The following is a 27,725-nucleotide window of genomic DNA, read 5'->3' as shown; positions in this document are numbered from 1 at the left end:
GTGCCAGCCCTGAAGGACCAGGCCACTGGTTTTTTGGATAAAATTCAAAACAAACGCATTTGAAATCTCTTTTTCCAGTTTTAATGTGCTTTTTCTTTTAGAGGATTTTGAGTAAAGACAGGACCAGAAATAACAATAGGGCCATTTATACGGGGGGAAATAGATACGCGTCTTATATAAGACACGGAGGGTAACAAACGACTATATAAGGTGCGACTAAGCCAAGTCGCTTCTCATCTAAGGCACATTTACTCTGGCAGTCGCGTCTTATTTTTCCTCATTTAAATGGAGCTATTTTATTTCAGTTACAATGTAAATGGAGCAAAATTTCATTACTGTTCAGAAGGCTCTATCCACGCAGTGTCCGTGAGCATTCAAACACCGGGATTGGTGGAAACAACGACTCAATCTAAGGACACACTTCCGCTGAACATTCATTTCATTTCATTTTTCTTAACTCTCCTCCTTACTGTGTATTCTTTGAAAGTTTCTATGAGTGCTTATTTTGCTTAAAAACAAAATTTTGACCGGGCAACCTACGCACATACTCCCTTGACGCAGTTGAGTGGGCTGTTAAATATTCCATGAGCAAACGTCACTTGAGTGGTTATTCTTTTTAAGAGAATTGAAATTAGGGGTTTGAAGTCAGTTTACCGTGACCCGTTGCGACGTTGCTAATAAGTTTGGTTATGTTGCCGAAGGGGTTGTACCATAACAACTCCATCCTACGCAGAACCAAAGAACTAAGGGGTAACAAGCGAAACAAATACCAGAAGAACGGAATTTTCAGACATTTAAAATACCTGGAGGCATTTTCAAAACTGGAGAAATTATGTGCAGATGGAAAAAAAATCCTGACTGACTGAAATTTTGTAGGATCTCAGTCACTATGTCACTATGTGCGTGATTATAAATATTGGCTTAACTTGAAATAACGTTATCCTTGAAGTGAGATCATTCAACCTAACACTTAGATAAACACTTACGATACTACAGACAAACAAGTCTCGGACTTAGATAAATCACTCACCGAAATTGAAAGCTGTTCTGATCAGCATTGTTATGTGGCATTTTATAAAAAGGTAGTTTTATATAGGCACACTTGAACGCTCTTGTAGCATTGTTGTATTTTGAAACGAGCTGAGAAGGTCATTAACAATTCTTAGCCAGAGAAAGCTCACGAAAAAATTCTGATGGATTTAAAGTATTGAAAAGGGTGTTTAACCGATGAAGTAGACTCAGCACAGCCGGTAATTTTCACAACCGAGGGAATCCTAGCTGTTTATAACGGGAAATTTAAATGTCCTTCACTTGATCTCTTGAATAGAACTGATTCATAGATAGTTGTTATTCTTTTAAACGTAACTCCAAAATCCAACCCAGGGATTGTGAAGGGCACAGGGAGCGCGTAGGTGTCATTCTTCTATGCTGACACTTTTCTGAATGATATTTTTTCCTTTTTTTTAATGACGACAAGTTGAATAGTGATTACGTAAGTTTTGACAGAAAAAAGAGCTTAATGACAGAGGGTTGAAGGTAGGAGAATTTATCACAGTCCTAAAAATCATTTTGCCTGTTTTTAACCACCTAAACGCATTCTTAACCCCTTTGTAGATTCACAGCGTGCAATTTTTTTACTCGACAGTGCGATCAATTAAAATATTTTCGCGATTTCCAGAGCGAATAACAGCATGTCGTGCAAATGAAATGATTCATGATGATCCAGTTGTGTTACGGGTCAAGTGAACACTAACATGTATGTGCCCCACAATTTGCTCAGCTTTTTATACTACCGTTGCATCCGGGGGTATATTTGGCCTGGCAACGATATCCGTTTGGAAAGTCTGCCGGTGCTAATAAGGTGCTACTCGAATCACGTAATCAGTAATGGTTGCTTCATGGATGAACTGACGTTAAATGCTTTCAAATTAAAGAAGGAACAGACACAATGCTAAGGAAACGATCCCGAAAAGAAAAACGGCGTTTATATACTCATGAATGGTCACGTCGACAACCAACCTTCTTGAAGGTTCTTTTGTACTAACAGAGATAGCAAGGGATAAGAAACAAATTTATCAATTCAGTTGTTAAATAGTGAGAGCAGTTTTAGGTAAAGGGAGATCAATTTCACTCTGTACGAAAAAGAAAAGACATTTTTGGCGGGAATTCAGCTGCCCACGCACCTCATTGACGTCATACCATGGCGAGATGGGTCTCATCAGTTACCAAAAGAAGAGAGACTATAAAGGACGAAAATAAAAATGTACGGTGGTTTCCCCACCTTTAATAGTGAAGAGGAACTCATTGCGCTTAAAAAAATTGAAAATTTTTTTCTGGCATTGGAGTTGCTAAGGAACCCAAGGGCATGGATAAAGCCCTATGTTTTATAGTGAAAGAGTCAGAGCTTCTCGTGTAGTACAGTAATCAGGAAGAACTGATACTTATAACGTTTAGCAAAAAGAAGGAAGAATCCTTTCGTCATAGGAAAAGTAAGAAGAGTTGAAATAAACCTCAAGCACTCGGACAGATGCAACTGAGCGTGAAAATGTAATTGTTAAAATTTCTTTCAGGGGATTTAAATTCTTGCTTAACTATGAAACGTAAAAGAGAAGCGAACTCGCTAATTCTTTATCCCTCTTACATTTCAATTCCACGAATTTTAAAGGGAAACAGACCAAGGGATTACAGATATACAATATCACGTATTTTGAGGGTAGCTACCGAAGACTGGGATCGAATGGCAGAAAGAAAACAATTTTCAGACGATCTCGAGTTTGGTGTGACAAGGAACTGAAATTCCGCATTAAAACCCTTCAATAGCTCACGCACACAACTCGGATTTCTTCTTGTGTTTATCTTATTTAAGGGTCTGTGACCGTACAAATTTCTACCTGAGTTTTCATCGCATGTTTTAGTATCGTCGCCATAGAAAATGTTCAAAATGTAGTTTAATCAATAAAAGAATACTTGTAAACAGATTGTATTTAATGCATAAGTCGTCCATAGCCGCCATTTGACGTCACAGGCCATCGCTTTGTTGTCATGGTCCATAGCCGGAGGCAACGATTGGCGGTTGGCATTGCATCACATTATAATCACAAATGAATGGAATATTTTTAAAAGAGGATATCAAATGGGCTTAATTACAAACGTGCTTGCAGTGAACTAACATATCACAAGGTGAGGTGCACGATAGACTAAGCACGGCAGCTCCGATGAGAAACTTCTTAAGTTGAGACAAATTAGCTCTGTTCAGCGACTGAGACACCTCGGACACACTTTTCCTCGCCAACCTTGGCAGTTTATGCGGATTGCATTTTCCTCTTCTGTTTTTAAAAGACAATCTTGACTCTTTGAGCACAAGTTTATTGAACAGGTAAGTGCTGTCATGCGCAGAAGAAATTTCTAATCCCAAGGAAAAAAATTAAGGTTTATAAATATCTGACAATGCCCAAAACACCTATATTACTAATTTTGTTACAGTTTTTATTAAGACATAATTAATGGTTAAAACTGCGATATATTCATTTATTTGCTCTTTTCATGTCCTAAACATCGTAAATGTGTGGGATCATTTGAGTATACATCGAGAAACATGTGCGGTTACTGAAACGTAGGATGTCTTAAGTTGCGGCGTTCAAAAGTTGACTTTTCTGCGGTTTGTGCATGTAAATGCATGTAAATCTTGTATTTCTGAATTTAAAACCCTGCTCGGGGTTATGATCTTTACGAGATGTAACAGGGCTCCACACAGGGGTGTTCGCTGACGCGTAGCACACGTGTTTGCGCGCGCGAATAGCGCGCGACACTGAATTAGCATTCCTTGTTTTAGCGTTACCATGGGGATCAAAGTATTAATTTTTTTTCCAACATGAGCCTCCACTACTCTTAAAATTGACATTCCACCTTACGGTGAATAATCTAAAACACCAACGTTTATCTGCAGGAAGTTTGAGCAACGTTATGGTTTGAGAGACAGACGTCATCTCGTAACAGCGTTTATGCAGAGCTGCATTAATTTTCTGACTGCACTGCATTAAGAGCATTATTAACCACAAAAAACCGCTACTGGATTGGCTACATGTTCCTGCTCTTCTTAGAAAAAGAATGTCCAGCGGAACTTCCGGTGGACAGTCACGTCTCAACAATCGATAAGAAAAATATTTATTTTCCCGGTTCACAAAATAAGAAAGTTTATAACCATGTGGGCCATCATTAATTTTAACGCCTTTTAAAATGGCTATTTTTTGCAGCAGGTTGTGCTAAATTCAGTGCGCTATGATGTCAATAAAGTTTATTGCCTCCTACAGCCATATGTACTGAGTAAATTATTAAAGAGTAACGCAACCAATTTTAGCTGTGCCAAAATTTTGCGGAAATTGACTTTGAAATGGATTGAAACTAACGCGTGACTATTGTTTGTTTTTAGCAAAATCGACTTGAAAAAATGGTTATAAACACAAGTCCCTCAAGCCCGGTAGATGTCGCTTTCGAGGAGCTTTTCGAAGGTAGGTTATAATAATAATCAACAGCTGGTCTTCGAGCCGTAAAATTATTCGAGCAAACGCCTGTAAATACGCATAAATTATCACGATCCGCTACGTGGGCTAGAATACATTACAAAAAATGTCACGCGAGTTCAAGCGTTTAAGAGAAACGAGCATAGTATTGAGAGCTGTGCTTTTTCACGGTCGAGGAAAACAACACGTAAAGTTACTGCACTGTAGTGTAATTACCCCTATAACAAGCTCTGGTTGAATGGAGTGTCGACCCCGAAAAATGTGCTGAAACACGACTTCCAGATAAAAATATTGGCTTAAGTGAATTTATAAATAGAGCTAAGTCATTCAATTGACGTCAATGGCCATGGAGTCCGTCGTGGGATTGGACAAAACCTCGAGCACGTGAGACAGCAATGCGTCACAAATGCGTTCAGTGGCGTAATTTGTACCACTTCAAATATTCAGACTGTTGATAAGCTGTTATAGTGTTACTCGCTCATTCATTCATAACACGTCCGTCCTTGCATCTTTCTCTCACGCGACAATCCCGACGAGACCGTTCAATCGAGTCACAGAAACGGTAGGTTAAAGTTTTCACACTCCAACAATGATAAGTAATTGGGCCTCAGCTCGAGTCTGACGATCACAACGCGCAATTTGAGGATACTCCCGTTTTGTTTAAGAAGAATATGTGCCGACTACGCAGAAACCATCACCCTCGTGTGGTGGGAATTCGAAAATAATACGTCAGCTCTATTAGCCCGCCACGCCTCCTGGGAGATTGACAGGCACGCGGTTAAAAACTTGTCCACTAAAAATTTTATTTCTCATTTCTCTCCACAGTTATCCCGGAGTTAAAGATGTTCACCCCCGCACAAGTTGTACCAGGTAATCAACCGTATACAGTGTCGTCTTGCTTATATCCCTGAACAACAACCCACGTACTGAATAGGGAGAATTTTCGCGCGCATAAGAGCAGACAGTGGATCACTGCGGCTTTTTTTAAACACAGTTTAAAAAACTCATTTTTGACTTTATCCTATACGGCGGTGGTACTATTAGTTGCAGTAAGGAGTAATTTGTAGAAGAATCGTATGTAGTCTTTTAGTTTCTTGGTTACAAAACAGCGGAAGTCAAAGAAAGTTAAGTATTCAAGCCCACGTTAAAAAATAACGCCATCAGTTAAAATTTGACAAATCTAAAAAAACATAGTATGAGACTCATTAAGACCTGAAATAGACTTAATGTAGTTGTCATGAAAAAAAAAAAAGATAGTAGATAAGAAGAAAATAAATCCACGGGTACCCTCAATGATTAATCGAATCGTGCCATAGGTACGCAAGGTTACCGACAAGCAACGTTAACAATTTAAGGTGGGCGGTTGTGGTTTTGTTCATCAAAATATAGTTTTGGCCTCTTAGCGATTCCTCAGAATAGCTGTAGGCGCTCAAAAAAGCGCTCTTGTTTGCGCTGTAACTCGGCTTATATTTTACTGGAGTTTTAATGTTACTTTCACTTTCTAGTAAAGAAACATTGCCTTAAATGTCCATTTCTCTTTATATAGGTGCCGACCACGCGGACCAAGATAAGCTAATGGCTGGTTCTCTGGGCCTTGAGGAAGGTAATACGTCGATTATTTACCTGCAATAATTTACATATTGACAAGCGAGGTTAAACCAGCTGAGCGTAGAAAGTAAGGATTTTCAAAGCGTGTTTATACTTTAATTTAAAAACTTGCTTGCCTCGATAGCCGGCCAATCCCTGTGAAAACGAAACTGCTTCTATGTATTTAGTAGATCACAAAGAACGAAGAGAAACGTGCCAAGAAAACTTCTAAGTTTTAATTAACTAAACAAAGAAAATTCAAAATTCTTTCTTCTTTTCACATTTACAATTCAATTAGTTGGTAAGCGCGCTCAAGTCTAACAGATATTTACTTTCATTTCTATAGCTCGTATGTACAAAAGCGAGCCAGACTTGCGGATCAAGAGTGAAACATTTGGACCTTCAACTCATACCTCTTTCACCGAGGTCTCCAACTGGTTACACTGTAGCATGCAGTTGGGGGACACGCGAAGTCACTCACAAACACGAGATCCTTTTCTTGCGCGCGATCAATACGCCTTCCAAGAGCAGATGGACAACTTAGAGTGGAGGCCGCCGGTGCTTCAAGCCATGGCTTTGATCAAACAAGAAACCAACTCTGAAATAGACGAGATGCTGATTAATCAGGCCCAGAACGTTTGTCAAGTGGGTGGTCGACGAGAAGCGAGTGAGAGCCAATGTAAAGTGTTCATGCCTTCCTTTTGGGACGCTCAGCTCGTGAACGACTGTGAGCCCTGGTACGATCTGGACACTAGTCCCTTCTCTCGCGAGAAACCGTTCTACAGCGGGCTGAAAAACGGCTTCGTAAAAAGCGACTTCAGCGACAGCTTTTTCAAAGACCCTGAATTCAAGAAAGAAAACAACGACATGACTCAAATGTCACTGGAGCGAGACTCCGAGAGCCCCGCGAGTTTCTCAAGCGTAGACAGCCCGCCCGACTTCGCGTGGAGCCCTGCGCGACGAGCAGATGAGAGGACTTTCAGTTCAGCAGAACACAAGAAATTCGCCATGCACAAGCATAAGACAAGCTTTAAGAAGTCCGGTCGCCCACGGCTATGTCAATATCTACTAGAGTTGTTAGAAAATCCTGACAAATACGCCTATATGATTGACTGGGTAGACAAAGAGAAAGGAGTGTTCAAGTTCATCAACTCTGCCGAGGTGGCGCGCATGTGGGGCCGAAGACGAAACAAGCCCTCAATGAAGTATGAGAATTTCGCTCGGTCACTGCGAACATACATCGCCAAAGGAATTCTTACGAAACCTCGCAGCAAACTCGTGTACCAGTTCGCTAAGTTCAAGAGCTGAAAGTTCCAAACGAGAACCGCGAGTGTCAACACCCAATAAATATAAAGAAAAGAAAGAATAAATACCTTGCTTAGTTCAACATGCAAGGGAACAAGAAAGGCAACGCAGATCCTTGCCACGTCCCATCAGAGTTGAAGAAATTGACGCAAAGAGTTGAATTTTCATGGACAAGAGCTTCGGAGACTTTTCAATAGGTCTGAACTGAACTACTGAACTGAGTTTTTTTCAATTATAGAAAAATGAGAACACGTCTTATAGAGTAGTACGAACTAGGAGAGCGCCAAGGCCTAAATAGAGAATTTTTGTGTATCGTTTCAAATTAGCAAACTTAAATTTCGAGATGTTTTTATTCTAAAATAAGAAAGCACCTCTTATACAGTCTTTCGTGTTAAGTTGCGTTATTTTCGTGTTCCACCTAAAGGAAACTTTACAAATTGTTAACGTAGAAAATTAAGAAGAAATAATGAGTGAATCAGAGTCATCAACTTCCCCCATTCGTTGAGTCATCTCCACGGTAAAAAAGCCATACAGAAGTGTGTGCCAGACAGCATAACACATTGATATAGTGCTTGCTTAAATAAAGTCAAGCGAACAGTATTTACTATGTAAAAACACACAACAATCATTGAGATTCTGACTATGTCAGACTTTGTGTTATTAGCGTGAAGTTTTTCAATTTTTAGCTTTCGCATAATTCTTCAAAAAAACAAGGTAAACCAGCTGGCCAGTTTGCTCGTCGAAACAAGGTCTTATATAAAATTGAAAACTGAAAACCTCAATATTTCCATGGTAAATATATTTACCACAAACAACATCACTGCCAATTCCTTCTTCGTAGAGTTAGAAAAACATTGCACCTAACTATAATTCGTGACAGTGAACGAAAGGGTAACAATTTCTAGTAAAGGCAAAGTTAGTGGAAAAGTAGTGAAGCAAGAGGTTTAACTTTACATAGACTGTGATTTTTAAATGAGTTATTAATATTTGACATTGCAGAGTTTTATAAAAAGTAATATTTGAAATTTTATTATCTCATCAAAAAGGTAACATATATATTTGTATGGCAGAAAAACAAGGCAATAAAATCGAAAAAGAGTGTTACAAAACTGTGCTTGCATTCTATATATCAACTCGTGGTTTTAATGCCCATCAGTGGCAGTTTGCGTTTTTTGTCGGTCACGCAGCCCGGGGTAAATGTTTCATAACAATTCTATCTAAGCCCATCATCGTTTTTTTTTTTCGATATTTTTTAAGGACACGTTTAGAACAAGGTTTATAAAAAGGTTTGTCAGTCTGATGAACGTTAAAAGAATAACAAATTAATGACCATACCTCCCTTAATTCGGTGGGTTTAACTAAACTGCACATCTGAAAGAAATAGTATGTACTTATAAACAACACTAATAAGTACTCTCATTTCAAAAAACCCCGATTCCCGAATTTTAGGAGGGCCGGATAAAATGAAATTTCAGTTTTTACAAACGAAATAAAATGATTATTCCAACACTGATAGGCGCTAGTATCAAAGAAATGGAGATCGTAAAATACGCCCATTTTTAAAAAGGGTCTGGAAGTTCTTCTTTGCCATTATCATAAGTAACACGGGCAAAATATCAGAGAATCACCAAAAATTGTGTTCTACTTGTCAAAAAGGTTTATTACGAAACTTATTCTCTACCATCTTGATTCACCTATCAAAAGATAAACCTATGTTTAGTATACACGTCTGGGAGATTCTATAATCCAACCAATACCAGTTTGTGCTAAGTTACTAAGGTACGTTTCCGCTGTTTTGGAAATGTCAGAAGATACCATGGAGTCCAGTACGCTATGCCCTAAAGTGGAACAACAGAGAAAATGGCGCGCTAAATAGGCAACAAAAGGCTATTTGTTACTTGGCCCAGAATAGGTTCCTAAGTTTGGCGTGACAGGTCTAATTGCGGAGGCGCAAAGGAACTTCATTCAGTCAGTCTAACGTCATTGTTTTACTTGTCCCAGATCTAAATTTATCTAGTCCTTACATGTAACCAAAACACAACATGCATTGGCTTTCATCATGATCCAAACTTGAAGTGGGCTTGCCAGAAAAAAAGGAAGAGTCATCCAAGGCTTTTACTAAAATGACGGGAAGATCTCGATGCCGCGTGTGACTCGCGTGACAGAAATTTCCGCGAGACCTCCTCGCAAGACCGGAAGATTTAAGCTCTACGGCAACACCCGGTGTTTTTAATTTTCCTTTCCGTTTGAAAACAAAAGAAACTACTAAAGTGTTGTCATATTAAGACATTTGAAATAATATTGCTACAATAAAACATATTTCGTATTTCCTGTACTGTCTAATAGCCCGGATATTACGTCAAAGGGAAGTCCGGTTCTTTCTAAATGACTATTCGACCATCAGGGGAAGTTATCGTTTGATTGAACATCTCTTTAAAAAAAAGTTTGTTCTGCTTTCTATTTCTATAAATCAGTGATACTATGAATAAAGCAATAAAATTTTCACAGTGATTAAAGATTGGGTAGCTACGGTAATTACAAATATCTAAATAATCTCGTATTGCATTTGACCAAGTGAGACTGGTCCTTTTTGTTTGCGAATAACTAACTGTACAGCACTCGTTTAAGATACACAAGACTAGACCCTTGATGTTCTACTTTGCTTTCAAATTGAATTGAAGGGCAAGACTGGGCAAGCAGCTTACAGACACTTCGTATTTAAATGAAATTAGGTAGAAAACCCTGTTCTTGTTACCCAAACCCGTATTCATTAGTGAAAAAGTTTCATCAGCTTGTGCAAAGGCAAATTTAGGACAGACATTTTGAAGTGTACGAGCACATAAATCTTTCCTGTCCTTGAAAACATGTCAAGAAAGTCTGTAAGTTCAAAAGGACTTTGTAAATGTCATCAATCGCTGGTGCACGGGTATATTCCTTAATTGCTTGAAATTTTTAAAACTAATGAACTGGGGAGATAGTGGTCGTGCAATATTTCCTTAACAGCCGGATGCAGCGTTGGTGAAACGCAAAAACAAATTGTCTCATTTCGATAAAACCCCATTTATCGAACACTTAAAAACAGAGTAAAGAAAAACTGACGACACTATAGAAATGCGACAATGATCTCTTAAACAGCAGTGCTTGATAAGTGAAAATACAGAATAGCATTTGACACGTTTCGGAAGCTACTGTACTCTGCTGTGATATTGCCTCAAGGGCATATCATTTCTGCTCTGTTGTGAACATGAATCTAGCTGTTGCAGAAATTTCGGGATTTCTCCCCCTGAAAGAGATAAATAGAAAGTAAACTCTGTGAGTTACGGGTGGTGTGCTGGCATAGGACTCCTCGAGGAGGTAGGAAAACGAAAACCGTTGTTTTAAAGTCAGTAAGAACATCAAAACCTTTCAATAGCTTACTCATGAAAATTTTACCAAATTCAAATAGATCCTATTTTTAGGTTTTCTTTTTATTAGCTTATTGGCTTTCTAATGTATTAAAGTATAAGCTTTGCACATTTGTGTACAGCTACTTAATGGGAGGGGCAAGCCATAAGAGCAACTAAACCCTGCCACCTGCACTGAACAGCCTAGTCCAAGTCATATTTACCCGTTGTGTTTGTTGATGAGAGGACCGTCTTTATAAGGCAGGTGGTCAGTTTCTGGCGAAAAACAGGAGAGCAGAAATTAATTGTTCTCGCTACAAATCGGTGTGAACTCTTAATATTAAGGCGTGAACCAGCAATTCTGTTGATGTTATTGTGCTCCAATGGCGAGGTGCATTGAGCATCAATTTCACGCTTTTGTCTTCAAAAATGCTCCAAAAGGAAAAGACTTTCCCTGTCATAAAATTAAATAACTTTTGAATAAGAGGTAAAATATGTTCTTAATAATAAACAGTAAAACAGGAAAGAACCGCTCATCACCTTTTACGTAATGTTTAGTCATATTTTACATGTTTCAAGACCTCACGCCCATACAACACTTGGGATGAAAGCAACGCTTAACCTTATCTTTCGGTACAACCTTTGCTAAAGTTTCTTGAGATATCGCCTACGTGACAAAGTTTTAGCCCCTGGCGATTTCAACGTCACCTAACAAAAAAAGGCTGCCAAGAAGTAAATCTAAAAACAGCATCGAAAGGTTGGGCAGTGGCATTAGCTCATGGCAAAAGCATCTTCTTCCTGTTTACATTTGTCTCCTGCAGAATTATCATACGCTAACTAATAAGGCCATTAAGTAAACCTCGGCTGAGCCGCAGGTGTTTGGTGGAACCCAAGGTTATATTCTGCCTGGTGGATGATCTCTAAAATGAAAAACACGTTACGTATGAGCTGAAGCAGGCAGATGATAGAATTGCCTTGACCGGTATGAGGGCTTAAAAAAGTCAATCCAAAGGTCGACCCACTCACTTGAGACAGAGAAACCCTGATATTATCAGCTTTAAGGTGATCTAAAAATGCTTGGTTTAATTATCTTATTCAATTCCTTTTCTAAGGCACAGTCGCAAAAACCCACGTCTAAGTGAAAAACACACGCTAAAATAATGAACGTACAAATGCGCACAGAATGCTGGCCTTTCAACAGCAAGATGAAGGTCGACGTCAGTTTCATTCTCCAAGGTGTCACATCATAATCTGGGGTTTTAGAGCGATTTACTAATAACACTGTAAAACGTTTTAGTCAACTTCTTTCGTACAAGACGTCCTTCGTCCATGACACGTTGTCAGTTTTTAATCATGATATTTTAGTACAGCGCTGTTCCTTCAAGACAGATTTAGTTCTTTGGACTGCACCTGTATAGATGGAGCGCGCTGCAACTAATAATATGCAAAACAGTCAATAATTGTTTTTCTTATTTTCATACAAGCATAGTGCTGATGGAAAATTGGAATTGAATAAAACACTGTTTGAAAATTTTTCTATTGGTGTTTTTGATCCAGTCTGTAGCTGATTGGGGAAATAACGTGAGAAGAAATAAGTAATAGTAAGTAGAGACAACAGAGACCTGATGAGTGGCGATAATTAAGCTTGCTGTTGATGTCAGACATACGTACCGAATACTTAATTAAATCTTAATTCACCTTTCCCATGTCTGTGTAAAATGTATTGATATACGCGAGAGAACGTTCAGTTCATTTTCAATTTATAAAAAGGTCTAAAACAAGGTACAATGACTAAATTATTCCCCAGGGATTTATAAGGCATGAACTGTATATCTTTCCAGTATGTTTCATTCGTCGAACGAGCTTCGTCAACTCAGTTTAATTAACAACTACTACAGTTTTAAAAATACAATCCGTAAGGGAGACTTTTCTTTGAAATTTAATCGCTCAATTTATTCATAATGAGTCAAATGTTACGTCTAAATGCTGTATATCATATTGAAAGCAAGATCATGAAAGGCGTCAACAGCGTTACGAACGCAGTCGTTTCAGTCATGTCTTCAGTGGCTATCTTCAGCTACATGTAAAGCGCTACTTCTATGATGGTCTATTTAAGGGTACATTCGACGGCATATAGTTTCGGTGTCTCATCTCATTCTTTGTTAACTTCAACATGATGTTCATGACACTCGGTTCCGACTTGATATTTGTTGTAAGTGGCAAGCTCTTTTTTCAAAACATTTACTTCAGTTAGTGCTTTGTGACGAAGATTCCGCTCTCTGCAAGAGCTTCTCTTATCTGTTTTTGTATAAAATGGATCAACATAACGAATAATTTTAAGTAAACTTAAGCATAAAGTAAATTACTTCTAAAAATCTGCATTTAATGGCCCAAAACCGCCTAACCGTAAGATGCCCTCCGATTCGTTGCGTGTAGAAATTCATCATTAACGCTGTCGCGTATTCTGTCTTAAGGGCTGTTTTTGAGGTACAATTGATTTGACGATGGTCAAGTTTTTATTGCTTTCCTAATGAAAAAAGGCTACCTTTCGATTTTAAGTGCATCCAGTTTTCGATATGGACAGAAAGCTAGCTGTGCACGACATATATGTATTGCACTTCAACTGAGACTCTGCATGGAAATACAATTTCAGAGCATTTGTCATTGAGGCACCATCCCTGCAAATGTATAAACCCTAGTACTGTTCGTTAGAACACGGAAAAAAAAGCAGAAGAAATTAGCTACATCTGACACGATTGCCCGAAAATAAACTTGGACTTGAAATTTAACAGGCAATCGAGAAAAATCTACGTAAAAAACGCCAAAAAGATACTACACAGGCGGAGCCATTTGTTACTAAAATCCTAAATGCTGTACTATAAAGAAATTCGCACATACAATTCTAACTGAAGTAAGTTTAGATAGTAATTTAAACCTTGAAGGATTGGCCGGAAAGGTTTGTCCCAAGATTAATATGCGTCCGTCATGTGTACATCCTCTCCTCCCTGGATTACCTTTTGGATTATTAAACAAGTCTAATTCTGTTCCCAGTTGTTAATGCTATTGTTACCGAGCCGCGCGAGTGAGGGTATAGTATAAAGTCCATGGAAAAATCTAGTGGATAATGCAATTTATTTCCCTAATATTTATTTACTGGGAAGCGATTTATCAGGAGGATAGCCGTGTACAACCCAACTTCTACAACTGGCGCCAGATATACAGCATTTTCTATCTCAAGATGACTTGCATAGTCAGGAACACTGCCACATTTTCCTTGATTTTCCTTAATCTTTATGGTTTAAACCGTACTTTGGAGTCGTCAGCACTGTATCCATGTTCGTCTGAGCTGATAGTTGTCAAGATCAACAGCTTGCAAGGGCACACCCTATATTAGCTACGTCAATACAGGCAGAGCCACTGGTAACCACTCAAAAAAATTGGGAATTTACGTAGTACACAATTTTAACTCTTAGTTACGATCGTCATGCACAAAACTCCTTGTATAGTTAAGGAGCCTTCTAAGTCGAAACTTAAAGCAAAGAAAGGTTTGACCCAGTTTATCGTCTCTCCTTTGGACAGATTTTTTCCCCCATGGATTACCTTTTAGGCCGGATGAAACCATTCTACGCTTACCTATACAGCATTTCCTATCTCAAGCTGAACATAGCAACATTGCCCATTTTCCTTAAGACACTTTCCGTGGGTTAAACACATGACGCTTTGGAGCCAATAGAGTCATAAAGGGCTGAAACTAAGGAAAACAAACGTTCACTATTTAACGCGTTTCTCACTCATTCTTTCTCCTTCCTTTGCTTGCTTTGCTTCTGTTTGAGCATAAAATCACGAAGTGGTGCTTAAGGAGAAAAATGGGACCTAAAGTGGCGGAAAATGAAATTACACAGCAATCCAACTAGACTAAAATGCCTCCTCTATCGACACTTCCTTACCAAAACTAAGCACAATAAAATCCTCTTGATCCAAGAATAACATCAAACCCCAACAACTTCACCACCAATTGTGCGCCCACGTAAGCAGGCATAAACCCTGCGAGCAGAGACTCTTCGACCTTACAAGACTTATCTAGAAAGATCTAAGGACCTCTGCTCGCAAGGTAGCAGGCATAATCCTTGCGACCACTTCATTCAGTCAGTTCCTAATTTTACTTCCAGTGCAAAGCTGAGATCAGCAAGGTCTACTGAATCCAGCATAGTTGCAAAAGTATTTATTTGTAACAATGTTTTAAGGAAAAAACAACAAGCGATATTATTTTTGACGAACAGCACTAGCCTCTATGGCTGGCAGTCAAGGTACTATATAAGACTAACTTTGTCGGGTATAAAGGGTTCATTTACACAGCTTTATCCCCAGGAATTACTGTCCATTTCTGTGATCAGTGAAGAAACTTACCGAAGCTAAGTCGATAATGACAAAGTGACTTACTATCCTTTACTAAAACATAACATTTTTCGAACAAACCCGAACAGTCTAATGCATGGAAACCATAAGAACGGTCATCAAGGAGGCTTAATGAAATGTTTGGTAAAGCCTCAGTTCTTCACCGTCTTGGTCATGATTAGCTGTATTTCCTTCGCTGCATGCAAGAGTAAACGGTTTAATGCATTTTTTTTTCTGTTCTCATATTGTTTTTAAGCTTTAAGAAACTGTAAAAGAGTAGTTAGAAGCCCTAATCTCTAGACAGCAAAGTAGGATTAAGTCATAAAAGCTTTATTTCTTACTTTACTGTTCGCTAAACAAGCGCTTTCGGGACTGCTACGTTTCCTGGTGGAAGCTCATTGTAAGATAAGCGAGCTTTCTGAAGCTCAAGGTGTCGACTGAGAAAACTCAGAAATTCTTTGTTTGAATAACTTTTAGTTCGTCTTATTACTTTCGAATGGTAAATGGCTGCTATTCATGTTTCAGTGAAGGCTGCTTTCGACATACATAGCGTTTATTTTAATCAATTGTTTTCTCCTCACCACATAATATAGAAGTTCGTGGGATTTCACTTAAAGTATCACACTGGTGATAAGCAATAGAAAATAGAGGAAACTGATTCATTTCTAAAAAAAATAATAATTGTCGAAAGTACATTAGGCCTGACTGAGACGGTCAAACGAGAAAATTGTGGGAAAGTTATGAGTTATCAGTTTACATATAAGGTTTTCAGAGTTCAAATTGTGATGCTAAAACAGCTGCGTTCTGTTAGTTTACGAAATTTGGCTGAACTCTGATATAAATAGGCCTTTGGTCGCCGAAAATTTTTAAAAAGTAGAGATAAAGAGAACTGTTTCAGACGAACCGTAACAAAACAGTTGTTCCCCAACTACTTCGTACATCCCATTTATTTATTTATAACTTTATTATTATTATTATTATTTTGTTTTTGACAGTGTTAGCTTGAACGTATAATCGTAAATGGAATCTCACCAAAAAACGGTCTAACACTTTAAAACAAAAGGCCGGTGTTTCATAACAGTTATTGGCAATAAGCTATAAGCTTTTGGGTGGGTTTTCTGTAAATTTATCTAAGAAAGTATATGGCGGGTGGTCCACAAAATGAAAGCGAAACTAACTTAGTAGCTTCACCGCTCGAGCCAATGTCTATCAAGTTACATTGCATACCATCACGTAGTATGGTCATTGAACAGAAATTCATCTCGCATGACCACATTTTGTAACTAAAGTAAAATTTCACTCTATTTTTAGAAACTTCCAGTCTCAGGCAATCTTGGGCAAAGCTTAATATTATTCCAGAGCCATAACTTAACGTTCACGTTCAAACCCAAAAGGAGTTTAGTAACGTCCTTTACCCCATTAACTCGGTTTCAACGTGGCCCTTTTTTGCTCTTTTGTGTGTGTGTGTGTGTGTGTGTGTGTTGGTCTTTTTTAAAATGTTGGAACTATTCCAGTCTGAAGTACCAGAAAATAGAAGCCTTCTTTCCCTCACTTCCTTTAACAATTTTTCCGAAAAAATAGGCTCTATGTAGTTTTCAATAATCCAATTTACGAGAAAAGACTGACAGGCAATTAAGAGATAATTAGAGTAAAACTGAAGAAATGTCGATAAGGCGCAAACTACAAGGCCGGAAATTTATATCGAACACACATAGATATAGCCTGCGTTGCAACCGGCCCACGCACTCGTCTAAACCATTAATATAGTCCTCTATACAGAAGGTTTAGAGAGTCTGCAACGCAGGCAAACATAGATAGAGTCTTAGTCTCAAACTGACTACCGTTTATGAAACTGGAGTAGGTTGCTTGACTGTAGAAGTATAGGTCAAAATATCATAGTTCTCATCTTATACTACAATCATCTTGTTCTACATGAAAGGCCATTGCCTTTAAGGAGGCGGTTATTCGTTGATTAGGCTACTGGTGCTGAGGCTCGGCTGTAAGTTTCTTTTTGTAGAGCCTCGGATTGTGTTCTTCTCTATTGAATTGCAAGGTACAAGCAAAACAACAACAATTTTAGTGCACCCAAAACAAGATATTAAAGTAATTACAAGTTATCAGTAATATTAATTAAAGAATAATTCTGTGCAATGTTCAAAATTATCCTTGCTTTAAGTAAGATTTAGCAAAATTAAGCGACCCATTTGTAATGGCGATCGCATTAAGTCATCAAAACTTTAACTGTAACCGCAAGTTCTCTCGGTATTCGCAGCACTTTGAGAGGCATTGATTTAGAATTGCAGATAGCAAATTGTCGGTATCGGTATAAATATAAAATCGATCTATTTTAACCTTTATTTTGTTACCGGGTCACTTTCGAGTTCCGTTCAATGCGAAAATAGAATGGATGATAAACATATTGCCTTTAAGATAGAAAAGACTCAAGGCATCAACCTGGCGCTCACTTAGGTGGTAAATATAAAGTCTATTACAAGCTTGCTTCTTCGTTGCTTTATAGAAGGTGATATAAATAGACGATTACCTCGGATGACAAGCTCTCGTGGCATCCAGCTGGTTAACATGTTTGTTATTGAATGCTTTCAAAGGGTGCAGCTTGTTACAAAGGAATGAAAACCGAAAGTCACGAGTATGTGGTATTATTAAAACGACTAAGGAAGTTCTAAAAAAGAGGGCCTCTCCTTTCCAATTTCAGGGTCGGCCATCCATTTTTTTGCTTAGGGGTTAAATTCAAAAAATGGTTTATGCCATTGGGATGACAAATATATCGATCTTCAAGAGTGATCGTTCTGACTTAAAGCTGCTAATTAAGGGACGGACCATCAGAAAACTTATAAGGGGGGGCGGCCGGCGAAGTACAAAAAGAATATTCGCGTGAGGGAAAATTAAATGAAAAAAAATTCTTGCACGCCAATTAACCCTAAAAAATATTCATGCTATAGACTAAAAAAATTCATACAAGGAATTGGATAATGAAAAAAAAGTCCTGCCGCTCGAAAATTTCCCTCCCCCCCCCCCCCCCCCCATAACTTTTCTAATGGTCCGTCCCTAATTATATAAGCAATATTGAGTATAGCAACATGACACATTTTCTGTTTTATAAAAAGCATAATTTTGATTGTCTTTTCTTCACTAAAGAGCCAAAGTGTCCATCAAAGAGACAACAAGGAGCACGAAGTTGTCCCAGAAATAACCAAAAAGAAGATATAATAATTGAAAACTGAGGAGAACAAATGAGAGACATTGAAGAACAAGCCCTCTATTGTTCAAAAGTTATGTATTCATTCATGTTGTTATTAAATTAGTTCTGGAAACGGAAAATAAAAGCTGGCTTACCACATCAAACAAACGCGCAACAGTTTCATTTGTTTAAACGTCTGCCAAGTGTGACTCAACGTAATTGTTTCGCTTTCTAAAGAAAAAGAAACTAAAATTAAACAAAACATTTCCGTTCGGCCCAACTCTCAAGAGTTCAAAAGATCTACGTAATGTTAGAGTCATGCAGGCTTACTGTGTTAATACAGGATAGTTCCGCATTTTTCAAATCGACGTTACATTACCGTTTTAAGTAAAGAAGTAATGGCTGCAATGCTTTAAACAGTTTAAGAGTGCTGAGTAAAGATGTAGCTAACACTGAGGCTTATTATAGCTAGACATTGGTAAAACCTTTCAATTCATGATATTGTACGAAATAGGATAACCCGATCATACTTGCGTGGTGATTTCTTATGCTAGGCTCACTTGATAACGTTTGTGAACTTAATAGTTCTAGTGAAAATCCTATATTCTCTAAATGACGTAACGAATGAAAGCCACCAAGTTCAGCCTTTTTTACGTCATGGTTTTCAGTCATTTGCAACCATGGATTCTAAGTACACTATACTATTTTTTTTTTTTTTTTTTCAAGTTTGTAGTACTGGGATGTTTATTTAAATGACCTAAGCTCACAGAAGTCATCTCTAGCTCTGTAGTAGAGCATCTAGAATGGTAAACAGGTCTTAGGATCGATTCTTGTTGGATGGGAGAACTCGTAAATTTATTTATTTATTTTATTTATTTATCTTTTTTTCAAGTCGCTTGTGTCACAGACATAAAACTAAAACATCATTTTCCATATATACCTGCTTATTTTCGATGATAACATGCGCAAGAGCCATTTATCAACAAGGTCAAACAATACCGCTGGTACATCACTAGCGTCGATTCAAGAAGCTATATATTTAACTGGAAGTGGCTACTTGTACAAATTTCAATTCTTACAGTGGGAAATTTTGTTAAGCAATCACATGGTGTTCCATTCAATATTAATAATTTGTTTGTCCCACTGAACAAGCGGTAACTAAGAAACAAACATCAAAAATGGGCTATGCGTTTTTTTGTTTTTGTTTTTTTCAAAAATCAGAATCCATGGATTTAACAATTTATTAACCGAGATATTTTGCCGAAAAGGATGGAGGTTTTTCCTCCCCAGATACTATTGATGGTTTGGAATAGCATGGCAGTAGACTCTATATTGGCACGAAAACTTAATCAACTCAGTAGCTGACTTCGCATTTTTTTTCCCTCAAAGGTTCAATTTTCACTTATTTTCTTTCAACAGAAACTAGAGCACAAAAGGCGGTAAAAAGAAAAGTTGCAGAATTTGCCCCCTAAAATTTGCAATAAGTTTAAATTTAGGATATGTACATACTGGAAACTTCAGTGGCTTTACCCGTGATATAGTAGACCCCAATACCATCCTGTCGTTTGCTGACTTGCAAATATTCACGGCCGGGAAATTTATTTGAGATAAATGTGAATCTATAAACCTGAACAATACTACCACCTCTATCAGAGATTTGCTTATTTTGCAGTTTAGCATTTTGCCGTAAGGATTCTAGGATGTGAAAGCAACCGGCCACGGTACATGTTATGCTGATACATGATTGTCTGTACTTTGACAACTAGCATGCCACATAATATCTGTACAGCTATCATCAGAATGGAAATTTGAGGGGTAATTTAATTTCTGATGGTTGCTTGTGTATAACTGTCAGAGGACGACAGTTAGGGCTGTCACTGAGATTTAAAGTTGCCGGGATGCAATAAGTAGGCTGGAAATTGAACATCTTTTCCTTTTGTTCCCTTATCAAGGTAGCCAGCGGTCACGCTCACAGTAACATGAGAAAATCCCCAGCCCTGGTCCTTAAAGACAATCTCAGGTAGAGCCTTTAATAGCGGGGGTATACTAAGCCAGTTCCAAGGAAGGTAAACTGCATGGCCTCAACTGGAAACATAGTAACAGATGATGACACAGAAATACAAGAGTTGGACCAGGAAGGAGTATACAGATACCTGGATGTAGATCAAAATGATGGTTTCCAGCACAGCAAAATGAAAGAGAAGATAAGAAAAGAATATAGCAAGAGAGTACGATTGATCCTAAGAACTGAGCTCAATGGAAGAAACAAAATAGAAGCTATCAATAGTCTTGCAGTCCCAGTTGCGCATTTAATATAGTTTTGGCATCATTGACTGTAAAATCTCAGAACTGAAGACGATTGACACAAAAACACGCAAACTGCGGAACATGCACAAGATGTTACATCCTAAAGCAGATGTGCAAAGGCTGTACATCCCGAGAAAAGATGGAGGAAGGGATCTGATTGAGAAGAAAAAGCATTCAAAACAGCAACAATAGGGCTCGATCACTATCTGAAGCACAAAGAAGGGCAATTCAGGTACATGAACGTGAAAGATCTAAAGCCAACATTTCAATAACCAAGAATGCTAATAAGTTCACAAGGGAAGTAACAATGCCAGAGTTTGAGAACCGAGAAGATAAATCACTCAGAAAATGATCAAGCCCTAAAACACATGTTCAAGTCCAAGATGAAATCAATGAAAGAAGAAAAGTGGAAAAACAAAGCATTGCATGGCCAGTATCCAAGGATCCTATAGAGAAGCCTCATATAGACACAGTCATCTTCAAGATATGGTTATCAAGTAATCTGAAAGGAGAAACAGAGGGGCTACTGGCAGCAGCTTAAGACCAGGCAATAAACACCTGAAACTACCAGAAAGTAATATGTGGCCAGCAAGTGGAGAGTAAATGCAGAATGTGTTCACAACATAAAGAGACAGTGGACCATATTGTATCTGGATGTAAGGCATAAGCCAAAACAGAGTACATCTCCAGGCACAACAAGGCTGCAGCCTATCTCTACTGGAGCATTTGTAAAGATCATGATGTCAAGATTACAGACAAATGATACTAGAATAAGCCAGAAAATACTGATAAAACTCAGAGCAGAAAACAGACCAGATTCAGTGAATTCCACCTGCAAAACTGATTGATGAGACTGTACAGTTCCATCACTGAGATAGTACATCACCGCGCTGAAGGAAATCAAAAAGAAAAGCAAGTACAAAGACCTTAGAACTAGAAATACAGAGAACGTGGCAGATGAAAACCGAAGTGAACCCTGTGGTTGTTGGTGCAGTTGGTAAAGTAAAGAAGTGGATGGTAGAAAACATCAAGAAAGTATCAGAGAGATACTGTGATAGAGACCCAAAAGATCTACATGCTGGGATCTGCACGAATCTTCAGGAGGGAGCTTAGTGTATGAAAGAATGATTGACTTGAGCAGCTGATATTTATGCAGGTGCATGGTTTGCACCTACGTGTTGCACAAAAAGAACACCAGCAAAGGCTGTGTCAGAAGAGGTAATAATAATACTTTAGTTATCATCTCCTCTTATGGTGCTTTTTTCAGGGATAATGAAAAATTATAATGGAAGATAAAGTAGTTAAAACTCAACTGGTAAGAGGCAAACCAGTTGGCTGTTTTACAAGTGTGGCCGAGGATTTGAAGTCGGGACTACCGAGAACATTAAACCCAACTAGCAGTCAGGGAAGTACTTGAACCTAGGGCCTCTGCACTACAAGTTCGACGCTCTAACTGCTCGGCCAAGCTGCCTCGCATTTCTATAACACAGAAAACCCAATAGATGACTGTGAACAGGCAGCTCAAAATGCAAGCTCAAATGTGAGTAGGACATATTTTTTTTAACACACACTGAAACCTCTCCTTTGGGAGACCTCCATTCAAGGGAGACCTCCATTCAGGGGACACAAACTTTGGTCGCAGAAAAATGTTCACACAATCTTTGTATCTGTTACCTCTAATGAAGGGACACCTCTATTCAGGGGAAAGGGACACTTTTTCTGGGTCCCAAAACCCATGTTTAACCTCCATGCATTCAAGTGACACCTTAGTGCTCAAATAGTGACTGACTACAAGAAGCATTGATAAGTTAATTTAATTAAGTGTACACTTATTACAACGACAAAAACAAAATCTCACTTAAATCGATGTACTGCACTTGTATGGGATTTCAACACAGAATAAGAGAGATAGACAGAGATAAGTTGATCATGTTTTTTATATTGCATTATCTAGCTGCTTGAAATATTGACTGCAGCAGATTCTGGGGCAGAATAAAAGAAAAATATTTTATTTGTAGGTCAGTTATTAACAATCCATTGCACAACCTCCATTCAGGGGACACTTTCCTCTGTCCCAAGGGTGTCCCCTGAACTGAGGTTCCGCTGTACAGTGTAGTACCATCCTGGGAACAATACTCAGGTTACAAAGTAGTCACTCAAGTTTGTATGGTAAAGGAAATACAAGATTTATATTAAATATTGTCAGAAATAACAAAGTTGAAATAAAATAGTGATCTCATATTGTTCCTTATTTGTTAAATACTATTATTATAGAGTGTTTTCACATGACGTCACAGCGGCCATATTGGTGTCCCAAAACAATGCAACGGCGGCCATGTTGGTGTCCCAAACCAGTCCTGTAGGAGTTGAACTCTTTTCTTATGTAAACGCTTTCTTTTGTTCCAATAAATTTGCATATATGCTGGCCACGTGAGTGAAAACACTCTATAGAACTAATAAATACTACAGTCAAACCTCTCCACAATGGCCAAAGTCCTTAGGGACAGAAGAATTAAAGTGGCCATTGTGGAGAGGTGGCCCAATATGGGGAGATAGGGGGGTAATCTGACAATTTTTTTAGGGAGTACAACATGTTTATGCTTACTGTATCCCATAATGGTAATCCAATCATATATAATAATAATAATATTGTATAAAGATAAAAAAATACACAAAAAAACTTGAATAATGTTTTGAAAAGCCATCGGGTCAAAATTCATGACGATTCTAGACTTTTTCATCAGTTGGTGAACAAAAATGGCAATTTCCGAGAGATTATCTTGGCAGTTGGGAACACATTTTAGTGACCATTGCCATTGTAGAGGGGTGGTCGCCGTAGAGGTCAGGTTTAAACAAGAGTCAATGTATGGACCGTTTGTGGACCAACAAAAAGTGGCCGTTGTCAAGAGATTATATTGGCAGTGGGGAACACATTTTAGTGGCTGTTGCCATTGTAACGAGGTGGTCATTGTAGAGAGGTTTAAACAAGAGTCAATGTATGGACCGTTTGTGGAACTATCAAGAAAAAGTGGCCATTGTGGAGAGGTGGCCATTTAGTGGAGGTTCCACTGTACATTTTGGGATGCTTTAGTTTGAAGTCTTTGCTATGGGAAGCACTTACTGGGCACTTGCCAGTGAACATGCACTCCCTCAAAACATATTCTGAGGCTGGATAGAAATTAAACATAATGCAACTCACTTGAAACTCAATAGATTCCATTCTTTGACATCAAGGCCAAGGTTCAGTCACTTGGGATGAAAAAAGGTTGTTGGTGGCTGGGACAAAAGTTAAAAGAATAAGCTTTTAATATGATCCTTGAAAAGAATTCATAATTTTCCAGGTTAGAAGGAACTTTGAAATTATTTTCAATTCCTCTTCCAAAATTTCAAGGCTGTCACTAAGAGCAGGGGGCCGGGGATTTTCCTGGGCTACTATGAGTGTGAGCCCCAGCTACTCCTATAGGAAACAAAAGGAAAATAGAACCAAAAGAACTTCCTAGCTCCACAGTTCCCCTCCTACTTGCATATACCAGGGAACTTGAAATTTTAGTGACAGCCCTGAAAATTCACAGGTCTTGGGCTAACTTTAGGTTTGTTTAGTGGGTGCTTATACCATTCAAGCCTGTTGGTTATCCTGCTTACTTTTAAAGCCACGACAAAGACAAATTTCAGGTTGTCACTTCTCTCCAGCCAAGGTAGAAAACAATGATGCTGTGAACACCTGAAATATTCCAGGATTGCTTATTCTGTTATGACCAGGCACAGAAAAGATTGAGTTTAGTTTTTCTATCCCTGATTGGAGTTTTCCTTGCAACACTATGGCTCAGTCAATTCCAAGCACAATCTTTTTTGCAATAATTATAACTAGTGGTAGGAGCAATTTGTGATAGGTGCTCCACATGTTTTGATCAGATTATTACAGATTTCCAATAAATATGGCAATTACAGCTTATTTACTTGAAAATGCAATTTTGTTGTTGTCCTGGGGTGGGGACCCACCTTTTCCAAAAAAATGACAAAGCCTGAAATGCCTGGGGGGGAGGGGGGACACTTGGCACACTTGGAATTGACTGAGCCATTAAAAAGTCCCACGGACATTTAATTTTGGGGTTCACAGTTTTGTTAGTTTCATCAAAAAATACCTAGCCTGTGTATCTAGAGCCACCCCCTTCCTGGTTGTACACGGGCTGAGTAACACATTACTTAAGAACAAACTCTTAATACAACCACAGGGAAAACCTTAGTGATTCACTGCTGTTTTTTGTCCAGTAAGGGGCCTAGAGAGGCCCGGAGAGGGGGGGTACTCCTGAGAATTCTTGGTGGGGGAGTGCCATCGGTTCTCCAATATCCTGATCCTATTTCAGACCAAAAACTGTCATTTTCTACATCCGTTCACACCAGCCTCTGAAATCCATACCCGTTTTCAGACCTGGCCTTTAGGATCTACCATCAGAGTCGAATATATCCTGTTATTTTGACTAAAGTGATCTAAAACAGAAGATTCTTGTAGTGAAACAAATAGTCAAACTCACCTATTGTTGTTTTTGATGTAAGAGGCGTCTCTTGATGCGACGATGCGATGCGCCAACTGAGAACTGTAGGTTAAAAATGGCCGTTCAAAATAGGCGCGACGGAGGGCGCGATCGGGCGCGATGGGAAATCTCCCTTTCGGGCCAAACCGCTGTCCTAATATGGAGTCAAAAAGTCACGCAGCACCTGACTTTTTGGGCCGGGCCCGCCTCAAAGAGCAATGGAAGATCGTCCCAAAAGGGACTTTGTTTTTCGTGCCAACGAATGTCGTCTTAATTAACAGAGTCTCTTAATGTTTTGATTTTGCCAATTATCGTGTTGCAGCAGTTTGCCGTTTCAGCGTTCCCTATAACCTGACTAACTAGCCGAGCCTGCGAGCATTGAAGTTCTGGGGGCGGCAGGCAGGGAGGTCGAAGAGGAATACTGGAACACGGGTGATAGCGGAAACTTAAACTTTAGTTGGAAAAATGGACTAATAGGCAATAATGGAATAACGAAACAGTTTTCGAGAAGCCGGAATAATGCAATAATGAACAAACCATTAGTCCATTAAATTAGATCAAACGTGTACAGCGCATGAGTCGATCTACTCGAACGACACGTGGAAAAAAGTCAGGAAAATAAGTAGAAGAAAAAAAATCAATCGCCATAAACATTATCTCAAATAATATGATACGATCCTTGTAGGAGTGGAAGGCTGGAAGAAAAAAAGGTGTTGCGGGTCTATTATAACAAACAATGAACCAGCAAATTTGAAAACCTACATATACATAGCCTGTTCCAGTTCCGAAAATAAGCCCGGGGGCTTATATTTTTCAAAGGCCCTTTTTGAGGGGCTTATTTTTGGAGGGGCTTATATTAGGAGGGCTTATCTACGGAGGGAAATTTGCGTGTCAAAATCGATTGGGCTAACCTTATGGTTGGAAGTAAATTTACCGTTTTTGCTTTGTTTTACTTTGTATTTTACTTCCAAGTACAAGCCCCCGGGGGGCTTATATTTAACGGAGGGTTTTTTGCGTTACCGGATTTGGAGACTTATATTTGGAGGGACTTATTTTCGGAATGTTACGGTAGTCGGGTCGACTGCTGAATTGAGGTTAGCGCGAACGCGAAAATAAAACGGGAGGAAACTGGGAAGCCAACTTTTCGCGTGCCTTTTACTTTCGCGTTTTCCTCCACTATCTGCAAGCCTGGAACAGGCTTACAGTTACATTATAAATAGCCGGTAGGCTTCCACTTTTGTTTTAGAAAGATGACTGAAATTACCAGCGTGAATTGCGCAAACAGAAAGGCATCAACTGAAAGCTGTCCATATCTTTCTTCGCGATAGGCTTCTATCATAGAGACCTTTTCCTCATTTCTCTACAGTAAGCAGACAAAATGAAACGAAAACGCTGCTTGGGTCACTGATAGCCTGAGGAAGCTGCTGACATTTCCCGACTCCCACCACTGATGTTCCCGCGAAATGACGTCTGAGGGACGAGCGCAAAAGTGCCATACTGATGACGTGTCACTACTCAGAACTGGGTAATGCTTCTGATTGGTTGAAAATTTGCTTCGTCAAACATTATTTGGCGCCTCTACATTTTTTTAACGTTACAAAGAAAACTGAGAAAAAAACAATAAATTACCTCTCAAACGGATTCAGATTTCATATTGATATTTATTTTATTTTTAGCACTATTTCAAGAGGTTACTACAAAAATTACAATACATTACAAAACAAGGAAAAATAAAACAACAAATTACATAAGTCATCAAAGGTGAAAAGTGCGCAGTGACCAAAGGAGCTTAGGTTTTCGAGTTGGTCACTGCCACGTGTGCAACTAACCGGCATAGACAGACACGTCACGCCGCCATCATAAAGCCAATCAGTCGTGCGATTAAGTTTTTGAGACTAGGACCTAACAATGACAATTTAGCAATCAGTATAATACTTTGTAAATTGAATCATAAATAAATTCACTGTTAATTCAAATAATCAGTTTTTAGTTCCGATTAGTTACTGCTGATAAAAAGCCCAGCATAACAATTCTTAACGAAGACATTGCACGAGACATCTTTGAAAGACTGAACATTTTAATGATCCCATCATTCCCGACTCGCCTTTTGGCAAGGCGGGCTGGGTCGTTCTAGAGCTGTCAAAAGATCAGATAATTTATGCATACAGTATCAAACTAAAAACTAACTCTCGTTAATGATACTTATCAGCATCAGGGGCGGATCTAGGGGGAGGGTGCAGGGGGTGCGCACCCCCCCCCCCCCCCCTCTGAGATGACCTGCGATTTTCTAATACAACTGGTATTCTGCAATAAAAAAAACTATGTGGTTTATTGGTGTTGAAGTAGAGCAAGAGACGAGTGCACCCCCTCCTAAAAAAAGTCCTGGATCCGCCCCTGAGCATGCACATGTATATTAGCCGTTTAGACAAAAGGCGAAGTGAATCTACCTAGAGAGATATTGACAGGCAACTTTGGGCTCAGCTCTTCAACCTTGGTG

The 27,725-nt window shown here is 38.8% G+C and overlaps 1 protein-coding gene across 2 annotated transcripts; it reads left to right on the top strand.

Annotated features, from left to right (window-relative positions):
• The first annotated feature begins 3,155 nt into the window (after positions 1-3,155).
• Positions 3,156-8,521, top strand: LOC140942354 (uncharacterized). 2 transcript variants are annotated; one of them, XM_073391309.1, is made up of 5 exons: positions 3,156-3,376; positions 4,430-4,508; positions 5,346-5,390; positions 6,067-6,123; positions 6,454-8,521. In XM_073391309.1, exons 2-5 carry the CDS (start codon positions 4,448-4,450, stop codon positions 7,413-7,415), a joined length of 1,125 nt encoding a protein of 374 aa, XP_073247410.1. In that variant the 5' UTR covers positions 3,156-3,376; positions 4,430-4,447; the 3' UTR covers positions 7,416-8,521. The 2 variants fall into 2 exon arrangements, with proteins under 2 accessions (XP_073247410.1, XP_073247411.1); XM_073391310.1 differs by lacking the exons at positions 3,156-3,376; positions 4,430-4,508 and adding an exon at positions 4,958-5,082.
• Positions 8,522-27,725: the final 19,204 nt, after the last annotated feature.

The sequence above is a fragment of the Porites lutea genome, chromosome 6, assembly GCF_958299795.1.
Source record: "Porites lutea chromosome 6, jaPorLute2.1, whole genome shotgun sequence".
NCBI classification, from domain to species: Eukaryota; Metazoa; Cnidaria; class Anthozoa; order Scleractinia; family Poritidae; genus Porites; species Porites lutea.
The sequence above is the reverse complement of the archived record's forward strand: the minus strand, read 5'-3'. Positions and strand labels throughout refer to the sequence as shown.

Excerpts from the sequence above, each read along its gene's own strand:
- LOC140942354 (XM_073391309.1), top strand. The coding sequence starts at position 4,448 with ATGGTTATAAACACAAGTCCCTCAAGCCCGGTAGATGTCGCTTTCGAG. Across the intron at positions 4,509-5,345 it reads TTTCGAGGAGCTTTTCGAAG|TTATCCCGGAGTTAAAGATG; the intron begins GTAGGTTATAAT and ends TTCTCTCCACAG. Across the intron at positions 5,391-6,066 it reads CCCCGCACAAGTTGTACCAG|GTGCCGACCACGCGGACCAA; the intron begins GTAATCAACCGT and ends CTCTTTATATAG.